At 37.7% G+C, this 12616-nt stretch overlaps 1 protein-coding gene across 1 annotated transcript in view; it reads right to left on the bottom strand.

Annotated features, from left to right (window-relative positions):
* Nucleotides 1-12616, bottom strand: part of LYST (lysosomal trafficking regulator) — a 75167-nt gene that overhangs the window by 46625 nt on the left and 15926 nt on the right. Inside the window, exons 5-12 of the mRNA XM_079298467.1 lie at nt 9716-11792; nt 7094-8126; nt 6653-6814; nt 5867-6023; nt 3347-3573; nt 2550-2616; nt 1634-1743; nt 211-634 (exon numbers count right to left, since the gene is read on the bottom strand). Of these exons, the coding sequence (XP_079154593.1) occupies nt 211-634; nt 1634-1743; nt 2550-2616; nt 3347-3573; nt 5867-6023; nt 6653-6814; nt 7094-8126; nt 9716-11792 (4257 nt within the window). The remainder of the gene's footprint in view (nt 1-210; nt 635-1633; nt 1744-2549; nt 2617-3346; nt 3574-5866; nt 6024-6652; nt 6815-7093; nt 8127-9715; nt 11793-12616) is intronic.

The raw sequence follows: 12616 nt of genomic DNA, 5'->3' as shown, positions 1-12616 counted from the left end.
GGCATAAATCTAATTCAAGAATTAGGGTTGGAAATGTTTAATTTCTAAGTATATGGTACAGTAGTCATGAAAAAAATCAGAAATACTACCAGTTCTGTTGAAATTTTATGACTCCCACTGTAACTTTTGTATACAATACATAGACTAGTAATATTTACAACCAGAATTCTTCAGTGCAAACTAAACAAAAACAAAATACTATATCCTCACCTGTGCTGTCAAAACTGTTCTCTCTTACAGGTATGAGTCTGTTTCTCCACTTGACTTTTTTCCCCTTTTCTGTTGAACCTTCTGTTTCATGAGTATACTCCAGACGAAACCACAGTGAGACGCTGAAGCCATCAGACATGTGTGGCCAACAGTTTTGCCCAACTAAAGGCAAGTGAATTGGGGCTACATGCCAAGAAGAAAGTAGCTGGTGACTCAAGTTTTCACCATCTGCCTCTTTCTTACTATGTGACAATTTTGCTCTTTTTAGTAGTCCAGCATTTTTATTGTTGGAAGTGCCAGTGCATTTTTGTGAGGAACTGCTACTCAAATTTGTGCCATTCAGAAAAGGAAAGGCGAGGTATTGTAATGGATTCATATAAATATTAGTGTTTACAATCTTCAATACACCCTTGAGTAATACCTCCTAGAAGAAATAAAACAAATAAATGAGAAAATAAAAGAAATTGTTTACACCTTGTAGTCAAGTATCATGCAACTAAATAGAAGCCTACTCATTTAAACTTGGATTAATGTTTTTCTAAGAGAAGTGAGTTCATATATCCAAACCTACACACACTGGCAAAGCATCAGGTAGTAAATTAGACTATGGCCCAAGAAAGCTTTGGGAATTTAGTCTGGGCAGGTTAGATTTCAAGTTACCATGCTCAGGAATCAGCTGAAACACAGCAGGTGTTCATTGCACAATCTTATCTCACTTCAGTTATGTGCATAATAAGACTGCACCTTTTGCCCTGTGTTTTGAGGCTGGTTAAAAAAAAGTACATCCAGGCCATGACTTTGTTATTGCATAACCTGTGGTAAAACTAGCTCAGCCCTTAAGCCAAGAAGTTTCTCTTTTTATTTGCCTGATAATTACAAGCTATCATTGAAAAACTGACTTGTGATTCTGTTTGGTTTGGTATTATTGCACACTGCAGAGTTATTTTTTTCTTCCACTTTTATTTTTCTACGGACTCACAGAAACCAGAGTTATTTTAGCAGAATACCCCACACAAGCAGTAGATTCCAGCATCACACCCACCAAGGACACCTTCAAAATCAACTCTTGCTGCTAAAGCATTCTTGAAAAAGAGATGTCTCAACTCTAAAGGAATTGCTTCCAATTTCAGTATTATTGTTCTGTCATCTATAATCACAATGTCAGTCTCCTTGAGAGGATTTTGGTTTCTTGTGCAGAAGAGAGTGCCCAGGACCAACACACCCTTCGAAACCCTTCTCTTATCTCCTCTTTCCAGTTTTGAGGAAGAACTACCTCTAAATCCAAATTTTACTTGCTCTGACCAGTTCAAACATTGCTGTGTTTCCCTCATTTCCCAAAATTCTTGGACACAAAAGGATTTTCCTTTTGCTTCATTTTTCTCATTAGACCTCTGAATTTTGCTATGTGCTACTCCACACATACCGTGCAAGGTGTCTTCTCCAAAAATATCCTCAGAAGAAGAGTCAGCTCTTCAGAACAGGTCTGTGAACTCATCAAGGAAACCAGCAGATCTACCAGCACCACCTGACATGCTAAAAATAAAGAGACAATAATATTGTTGAAATTCATTCTTTTAAGCTTTAAAAATTCATATTGTATGCTTTCACAAGGAAAGATTAATTTGGAATTTGAAATGTTTTTGAAAAACATTTCAAGTTAAGGAAGCAGTAACAATTACAAGATGAATTCTAGACAGACCCAACAATACATCCTGATACTATCATACAAAACTTCATTGAATCAATCAGTGCTATGCTAAATTTTGTCTAGGGTTTGCAAAATGGAGGCAAAGCCTGAAAACCAAGTATCTGCCTTGCAAAGGCTCTCCCCACAAAGCCACTATGGATCCAAGTCCTGGGATGGGTTTACATTACCTCCTGTTATGAACCACCATGAGAAGCTACCTTATGGCAAGTATTTTCATAGGCAGTGCTTCCACATTCTTGGATTAGCTAGCTGCTTTCCAGTTAGAAATATAACTTAAGACATCATCAAGATCTGGGTTGCAAAGAAATTGGAAATGCAGACTTATGTTGTGATGGAATGAGAATTCATCAGCTGCTATTTTTTGCAAGCAATGTTTAACACTGTCACACTAGTGTTTATGCTTTCAACTACCATTTTCAGATCTGCCAGCATTTCTTTAACTTATTTCCACTAGCTCAGAAATAACCCTATATTTACACTAAAGTTGTGCAAGTTTCTTACAAGTTAAAAAAGCAGCTGCATAAACTCACACACCAATGAATTTCCCTTGTCAATTTTGCATTGGCATTGTTTGACTGAAAACATTAGATTTTAAAAAACAATACTGAAGTTACTCGGACCTTTAACTCACCATGAAAACTAGAATCTGTTTGTGTCAAGATATTCAAAAATCCTCCCAAAAGGTGTTTAACAGCTCCCTGTTGAAAAGAATAAGCAAAATGAATACCTGAAGAATATACATCAGCTCAAAGAACTAAGAAATAAATATTCTAATAAATTCCTGCCTAGTATTAATTTCAATGATAATTCATATCACTTGAAATTGTGGACTCTTCATATTTATCAATGAACAATATTTCATCTTCTGTACAGTTCAGTTGCAGAAGAGAGACTTTGAATATCAAATTATTATCTTTTGCAGGAGGAATGTCCAATTCAGTTGTTAAAAAAAGATAACTGTCAGAAACCCCAAAGGATCATGAAGGCATGATCATTTGCACAACTAACTTCTAATAAAACCTTACAAAGAAAAAAAGCATGGAATATTTTTGATGTGCATGATTCACAGTTTCCAAAAGTATATTTTCTTTAAAAAGTCTAGAATGCTTACACATATACACATATAAGGAGATATCTGCCCTTCTTCTTAAGGCCCTGACAATCATCAAATCTATATGTAGGGAATGAACAATCTTGATAAAAAAAGACATCTGCAAAACTCAAGAGTGTTGTAGGGCATATATGTATCAATAAATTACTTAGTTCCCAGTAACTTAAATGCAATGCAGCTTACTGTATCAGTCATTTACATTGTTTCACATCTTATCAAATCCCATAAAAAGTGAGAGTACCCATAATCACTATTAGTTAGATAAAAATAGAGATACACAACTGCTAAAATGTTGCCTCTGTTAATAACATTTTTACCTGTTCTATAAGGACAGTGGCATTTCTCTCCTTCTGGCTTATGATATTGAGGCAGCTTTGAAATACATGAGCAAGCACATCTAAACTTGCATTACCAGCTGAGAGCAAGTTTAATTCCAACATGCAGATTTCAGGATACATTAATTCTCCTTGATTGATGTTTTCAGCTAGGCCATTAAAATAACCTGACACACCAGTACATCCTGGTTCTGCCTTTGTGTCTGCTCCTAAAAAGAAACCACATGTGTCTTACTGAAATTTACTCAGGTGAATACAGTTTGCATCATTTAAGCAGAATATCCAAGGACATATCTCCAACCTTCTCATAAGTACAAACCAAAAATAATCACTAGGTTATAAACAATTTTCAGAAACTAGCATGATTTTATATTCTGCTTCAGTTTTTTATATTTTCCTGCTAACACAGAAGAGCAAGGATGCAGTTTCTTCCATCACATACTCTCAAACTATCTGGCTTCATTCCCTGGGAATTGGACACATATAGTAATGGCAAGATATGCAGTTCATGAAACAACAGCAAAATAATTGTAATAGAGCCCCAGGCTTCTATGCAAACTTTGCACCTGCCAAGAAAGGAGATAAATTTAAATAATTTAATATTAAAAGGCTGGAGGAAGCAATGTGTTATTTAACTGAAAATGCACATGACAGAATATCTGTGTGACAATCAAAGAAAAAACCCAAACATGTAAGCCTCCCCTGTACATCACCTAAAATTATTTGGTACAGACATAATTTACATGCAAATGGGTCATGGAAGTATTTCAGATTAATTTTTTTAATCAGAAATGCTTCTAAAATATTACAAATCTATTGATAAAGCCTAGTCACACAGGTAAACAGCAGCACTTTGATGCAGTTTATTAAAGGCTGCTTCTACTCATGCTGATCTCATATCAGAAAATGAGCACCCAGGTGTGCTCAGCACAAAAGAAAAAATTAAAGCAAATTTATGTTTTAAATTAATTACACAAACAGAATACAGCAATATATGTGCACATCAATTGTTTAGAATAAAGAGATATGCTGTATAACAACAGGACTATGAAGTCAAATGAAGCATGTGATTGGGAAAAGCCAAACAAGTGCTTGAGAAACTTGATCACCTTCCACAAGCAAGAAACCTGCTGGGTTGACATGGAATTAGCAGCAGATGCTTACCTAGATTTCTCCAAGGCTTTCTAAAGTTTCCCACAGGCTCTTCCCAGAGAAACTGATGCATTAGGGTGGAGACAAGGGGGCTGTGCAGTAGGTGGGCACAGACTGCCTGGCTGCACCCAGGGGCTGGTGGTAAATCTGTTTTAAACTGGACACTGCCACCAACAGGGTCCCCAGGGATTGATACTGGGCCCAGCACTGTTTAATATCTTCATGAGTGATGGGATCAACCCACCCTGATGGAGTTTGCTAATGACACCAAACTTAGTGGGGAAGTGGACACCTGGCAAGGGAGAGCCACCCTGCAGGAAGACCTGGACAGGCTGTAGGAGTGGGCTAACAAGGACTTAATGAAGTTCTGAAAGGACAAATGCAATGTCTGCACATGAGAAAACAATCTAGGAGAGCAGCTCAGACTGGGACCTGCCTGGCTGGAAAGCTGGGGTCCCTGTGGACAGCAAGCTCAGAATGAATGAACGTGTGCTGCTGGGGCAAAGAAAGCCAATGGGATGCTGGGGTGCATCAACAAGGACATCACCAGGAAAGAGAAAAATTATTATCCCACTCCACTCAGTGCTTGTCAGGCCACACCTGGAACACTGTGTTCAGCTGTAGTCCCCACTACACAAAAAAGATGGGAGGAAAGGTTGAGAGAACTGGGCTTGCTCAGCCTTGAGAAAAGGCAGCTTAGAGTTTCTACAAAGAAGGTAGACTCCTTTTGTCCAAGGAGCCATGTGGACAAAGCAAAGAGTAACAGGTACATGTTACTTCTGGGGAAATTCCATATAGACAACAGGAAAGTTTTCCCAAATGAGAAATCAGACATTGGAATAAATCTCCCCAGGGAAGCGGTACATTGGATACTTTAGATTCAGATGGAAAAGGTGCCAAGGCTATCTTGTCTAGTCTGTGCTTTTGTGAAAAAAAGTTGAACCAGATGCCCCTTGGGATCCCTTTCAATCTGCCATTCTATAACATAATTAGACTACTTAATTTTCACCAGAGTTACAATTATAAAGAAAAAAATTTGAGCACTGATTTTTTCAAACAAACTACAGATACATATCTCTGGAGTTTCTAGATCACAATAATACATTTGAGCAACATGACTTTAGAGCAAGAGTCACATAAACCAAAACAACCAAGACAGAACAATTTGTCTTACTGTATTCAGTAAGAACATTTATTTCTCCAGCTGTAACTCCATCCTATCGAAAGTAAATAAAGTTAATGATTTCTATCTGTTTAAGGTGCTTGCACTGTTTTGTTACATCTCAAAAAACAGATAAGCTTTACTATATCATAAAGACAGTTTTGTATATTCAAAAAGTTCCCATTTACCTTCATTCTTGGTTTCACTATCATCAGGATTACTTTCACTATCTGCCTCATATCCTTCCTCCTCAGCAAAAAGTTTAAGACTACAGCATTGTGATTCTTCGGTTTCTTCAGAAATTTCTCCAGGTTGTGACACAGGCTCCTTCTCAGGGTAATGAGTCTGTACAAGACAACCAAATAGAATGTCATTGGTCAGGAAAAAAGTTTGGGTCAGAAAAAGCAAATAATTTAGAATCATCCAAATGCCTATTTTCTCCAAGACCATTGGGAAAAGAAATTAATCATATGCTTCCAAGAAACATGACATACATTAAAAATAGTTAATTTTGTAGAAAAACTGAATCTGCAAAGAGGGAATTTTCTTACTAACTGACCAAAGTCTTAGTAAGCAGCATTAAAACTGTGTTTCAAAATCACTATCACCATCAGCATGCACCTTGACCTTCACTCAAAAGTGAAGATGTCTACAGCCACTAAGGACACTCAACATTCCCATTTGAAGCTCTTCCTTTAAGAGTTCATCACACTGTTGAGTTGAAACAGTAAAGAAAACATCAGGTTGACTGAGCTTGCTACTTTTTAGGGCATGACTCATTTCTGAGCAGTAATTGTGGGGACCATATCAATAAACAGCATTCCACTTTCATATGAGAAGCAGAGATTTCATCTTCAACTGTCACAATAATCAAACATTTAAACATTTCCTAACAAGATTAAAAAGACCCAGAGAACAAACCTGAGAAAATCTGGCATTATTCAAAATTAGACTGTTTAGCTGGTGTTTCATACCTTTTCAATTTTTTCTTCAGAATGATCCAGATCAGCAGAAAAAGTGCCCAACGCAACACGAAGCAGTGAATCAAACAGAGGTTTTGCCAAGTCAGTTTCTATCACTTTTGACTGAGCCAGCTGCTCTCTTATTTCAAGTAAGATATCATCCACACAGGTATTCTGTATTTTGGGGGAGAAAAACATTTTGATTCATGCCACTATTTCTAGTTAACAGAAACAGTCTAGCTCTTTCTAAAGAGTACTACTCAAGCAGACCACTACTCCGACTTCTAAACTCATTACTTAGCTGTACACTTTCAGTACTATATAAAACATGGTACCATAAAAACTGCATAAAGTTTTTACCTCCCTAGAAGAACTTTTGACTAAATTACTGTTACAATAATATTGTATGAAACAAGTATGAGCAAAGGAAGCTAGGGGAAAGTTGCACAGTACCTGGTGGAACATTTCCCCTTCCGTCTTCTGCTGTATGGTGCTCGCACTGTGTAGACAGATGGTCAGCAGAGCTTCTAGAAGTCTGATACCTTGAAGTGCCCACTCAGTCTCTCCTCTTGCAGAAGTCTTTATCCCTTCAACACTGGCAACTGAAGAAACCAAAGTGTGTTCCATACTCAGAGGACTGTCACAGGAGACAGAATCAGGCACCAGCTGCTCAGCACTAGCAGGACTGCCAGAACTATCAAGCTCCAATTGCATCACCTCCCTGCTTTTAGCCAGCTGAACAGAGTCATCCTTGTTGAGAAGCTCTGTTCGAGGACTTCCATGTGAACTTCTGCTGCTTTCACTCAATACTCTCCCCCTCTTCTCTTGCTCCTTTTCCTTATTTTTTGCAAGTTTCTGAATTATCAGGATTATTAATCTCCGGCATGCTTCAAATCCTCCAAGTCTATGGAACTGTCTCTGGAAAACTGAACTATACAAATAGATGCAACGACACATGGACCAAATATCTGCAGCCCTATGAATATGTTCCAGAGAAGGCAAAGTAAGGCTTTCCAGGGACAGATATGGCAATTTGTGGCCTAATGGCTCACTAGCTGTGCTATCATACCCCGAAGTATCTTCACACTCATTAGCTGAATCCAGATCACCATCTGCTTCTTTACTTATACATAAAAAAGCAACACAGAGGAACAGGTTTATAGTGTTGACATGAATGTCTTGGCTCACAAACTTTTTCTTTTTTGGGTAAGCCTCTTTCAAGCCAGCATAAAACTTGCTCAGGCTTTGAGGAACTTCTGAAATAGCAGGCTGGCTACAAAGAGAAGTGGGCAAGTTAGACATAGATTCTTTTTGTTCACTGTTCAGGCCTTCCAGTTCCGGTGTTGCTTGGTCTTCCTGCTGATCATCAAGGCAGAGTATCAAAGTCTCTAACACCTTCAAAGAATGGCTTCTTAATGTATCTAAGTAATTTAACTCAATCATTTGATTCACTCCATTACAACTCAGAAACAAGTCTCTAATTACTCTGCAAGAGAAAGCACAAGAAAGTTACTTTATAAACCAGCCAAAAACTCAGCAATAGCTATAAATTAGCTATTAGCTATATTAGTCAGCAATAGCTATAAATTACTGTAAAGTAAAGAGAAGAGAAACTTGTCTGCAGCGTTCTAGAATCCTAACTCAGCATCATCCAAATGGGAGTGGAAAATAAAACTTTTTTTGGTGAGACATTATATAGGAAATACCTCCCTCTAAAATGCAGACCACAAAAATATATGATGTTCAAAACACTGAAGGTGGTTAATCAATTATGACATTTGCTCTTTAGTGGTATTTCCTAGCCCAATTTTTTTATTATCAATTGAAACTAATAACTATCTTTATTTCTCTGTTCAGTAATTTCACCAGAAAGCAGAGATTACTTCTCAAATAAACTTGATGACATATTCCTAGCTCTCTACTAGTTACACAGATGATGAATTCCAGATAAATTCAGGAATACCTTTCAAGCACAAGTTTTTGTGCAATTGTTATGCCAGCATGTCCAATATATAAAAACTTTCTGTATATTTGCTTTCAGGTCTACTTTTCCCTTCTTCTCTCCAAGTACTTTTTGTTCACACAAAAAGCATCCTATGTTTGCTTATAGAAATCCATCTTACTTACCTCCTGTCTCCTTCCCACAGGATAAGATTTACTCTAACCAAGTTACTCTAGAACCAAATGGATCATTTATTTATTTACTTATAAGCCAGTAAAAAACAGGACACCTTAAACTTTTTTCTTAATCTAAGCTTCATTTCTCTTGCCTCTTTGCTACTAAGTACACTTTCAAAAATTAATAGCTTCTGATACAGTTTGAGTTAGGATAGAAGTTAAAACTGTATTAGATAATCCCTTTACATAAATTGGAGTACTAGTCTACTCCTTGTCTTGGATAACCCCACTAAATTCACTTCAGGACTTCAAGAGAAATAAGATCAATCTTTCCTGGGCAAAAGGACACATTCATATTCTGGAAAGAATTCCATATATTTATTAAAAATTATTTAAAACATTTAATAATAAATTAAAAAGTATCTATTTTATGCCTTGGGAGAATGTTTGTGCCTTTTTGTGTTCTGGAGTTGTTTTGGTTTCTGTTCTTAAACTATATTTAAATGAACAGGATATTGTAAGATAGAAAACAGTTATTTCAGGAAAAGTAAACATCAAGTCTTATTTTTGAAAAGTGGTTTCTATAGTGACCATTCTAGAAGAAAAAAGGAAACAGATCAGAAAACTATGTATTCTAATTCCCACAGAAAAATGACATATCAATCTGTTTAACATTCCTGAATACTTTTAGAACAAGCAACGAAGAGGCAGAGTATGTCACACCGGACAAAGATTTTACTTGTTGCCACAGAGTTTGCTTGTTAAAGACCCTAACTCCTGAGTAGAGAGCCCTCACTTCAACAGTTTATGAATCTAGGCTTGTATCCTGTTACTCACACACAATAGTCAAACACTGGCTAGAGTCCAAATAAAACTTACATTCTGATCAGCAACATATATACAAAACTCTGTACCTAATTAGCACACTTTTCAATAATAAACAGAAAATCAACCAACCTGGATTTTAGCAACATAGGGAGCATCTGTAAATAAACCTGAAGTACTTCAGAAGGCAAATCCTGGCTATGGTAACTGCACAGGAGTTTATCAGCTGTACTTAGTCCAAGCTGCTGTTGAGCATGGCAAGCTAGCTCAACTCCTCTCTGAAGCACGGGATGATAGATACAGTTATACAGTTTCCACTGGACCACTACATTTCCCTTTTGAATTAAGTGGCAAATATGGCTTGCAATCTGTGCTCCACGAAGTTTGTCTTCTTCAAAAATGATGTCCTGATAAGCCTCCAATGCATGCCATCTCAACAACATATCTTCAGATCCAGTGCTAGGCAGAATTCCCTGGACTCTGCAAGAAGAACTAGATGTGGGACTGGTATCACTGGAGTTGCCCTGCAAGGCATCTTCCAGCTGAGCGAGCTGATCAGAGTCAACAGTACATATATTACACGATGCCTGTATAATTTTTGGAGAGACTTCTGCTCCACCCAGTTGATCCAATATAAATTTGTTAAGGATGTTCAGTATGTGCTGTTGAAAATTTTTTAATATTGGCAACTTGGAAGCATGGAGCAATGGGACAATCACAGACTTTGGGTCCATACAACAACATATTCCTACATTATATACACCTGAGAGAATCTCAGAACAGGTACTGCTCAAAGAAACTTGCTGCAGCAAGTGCAAACACTGGTGTGCACAAACAGCAATGCAACAGCATCTCTCGGGATAATCAACTTCTCCATCAGCAGTTTCAAAAGGGCTTTTGGAAGCTTGGTTTTTAAAAGCAGATACAGAGAGCCCAGAGAGATCTCTGTGGTGATTCATGAAGTGAGAGTACTCACATCGTCTGTGCCGCTTTCTTGTACACATTGATTGATGGAGCTGGTCTGATTTCACCTTTTTGACAGTGCTGATTATTTTCATGATGCTGTTGATTAGGGCTTTCAGATGCTCTGAGGCTTCCCCAGGTACTCCCTCATTCTTCATACACAACCATTCCATTTGAAGCACTGTAACTTCAAACAGCTTAAATCCCTGCTGCTGTATGAACTCGTGAACCAGATCTATAGCTTGGCTAAAGTAGAATGGATTGGAGGCTGCACTTTGTAGGCAACAAATCAAAATCTGCAAGACCCCTTCTATAACCTCAGGTAGAAGCAAAGCTCTGTGACGATACCTAGAAAATATATAGTCATCCTGAACCAGCTGCTGTAGTGTTTTCTTGTATCCTGAAGCAAAAGGACCAGGTTGCTTTTCTAAGCAAATTCTGATTTTTAATGCTGCTTTAAGTAAGTCTGTTAAATTTCTTCGTAAATTGTCAGGCATTGTTTCTGTATTGCTAATGTCTAAAGACATAAGATGTAGTACTGTTCGAAAGAGCATCCTTTGGATCAGAGCCACAGGTTCTTCTGTCCACCCTGCAGAAACTACTTCATTTTCTGTGTTACTACTTACATTGCAGGAGTCTCCAAATCCTGATAAGAACTCTGTTAATGTGGGCACAACACTCGCTGAAAGAGTAGAGCTGTGATTCAAAGTAATGTCAAATTTGCACACTTTCTCTAGGAGAGACAGTAAGACATGGCATAAGTCAAAAGGAGAGTTATCCATGTTGCTCTCAGAAGTTCCTGCAGCTGGCTCATTCAAAATCTCATGTGCTGGAACAAATTTGCTGGAACTTTCTAGATTAGAGGTATCAGTTTTAGAACCTGGTACCACTTTGGGGGGTCGGCAATCACTTCTACCTCCAGGGTAGCTGTCCCTAACAGAAGGGCTTAGAAAGGGCTGCAGTATCTGGGAGCGCCTGTGCTTTGTTATCACAGCAGTCTTTTCATCAGAATTGCCTTCGGAGTCTGAGGTGGACAGCTGGGACCGCCTCGCGTCTCGCACAGAGTAGCGGTGGGTGGTTTTGCGCAGACGGCCGCTTCTTCGAGATCGAAGGCTGACTTTTACAGGAGTCTGAAGAGATGAATGAACACTTCCATCTAAGCTTAGTTTTTCCTGAGTAGATTTCATGGAACTTTGATTATTCTCTTTGGTCAGACATATGTCTACTGTAAAGGGTATATTAAAATCTGTTGAAACAAAGATAAAGGAACATTAGAATATGTAAAGCATTTTTCCTAATTTTATAGTTAAGTGCTTCCAGATTTAAAACACACAGCAAATTTGTATCTTAATAGCTCATAGTTTTGCATGCACCTGTGTAAGACATTTTCAGTGTCAAACAGGCAGCAACAACTCGTGTTTAGGGGCCATACTGGCTATTTTTAAAGCCTAGGCAAATTATTTCATTTTCTATTTAGAGTTAAACAAAAGTGTGCTAAAAAGTTTCCTAAAACTTTCTGTTAGTATAAGTATTCTCAAAAAACCATTCTCAAAAAGAAATGTCTTCAAGGTAGGTGAAATGAATTTTTAGTAAGCAAACCAAAGGGATGAAGAAAGATCTTTTTAACTTGATGCTCTATTGTCACTTTTTGCAACTTAGCTGCTATAGGAACCAGGTGTGTTAGCTCACAGCCCTCTCAGCATCCATTTAGGACATTGCCTGTGTACTAGTGGGTTATAGAAAAAATAAATTTCTCTAGTTATCATCAGCTGAAAGATGCTTCTTTGTAAAAGCATGACTGTACCATGCTGTTTCAAAAGTCATAGTTGTGATACTTAAGGAAGAAACATTTGCTTTGAAGGCAGGAAATTAATCAGGAGTACTTTACCAAACAAAGGATATTACCTGCACAGAAAGAAAAAAGCTGCCTAATACAGGGGAACTTAGCTCAGTTCAAGGAAAAAAACTACTACTTAACACACAACTGGATACACCATGCTTACTCTTTCAGTACTGAGAGAGGGTAATTTGTAGAAGTAAAAGCTGTGCATCATGCAGTGTATGAACCAT

This window comes from Erithacus rubecula, assembly GCF_903797595.1.
Source record: "Erithacus rubecula genome assembly, chromosome: 2".
Lineage (NCBI taxonomy): Eukaryota > Metazoa > Chordata > Aves > Passeriformes > Muscicapidae > Erithacus > Erithacus rubecula.
Note: the sequence above shows the minus strand (reverse complement) of the source record. Positions and strands in the feature narration are given on the sequence as shown.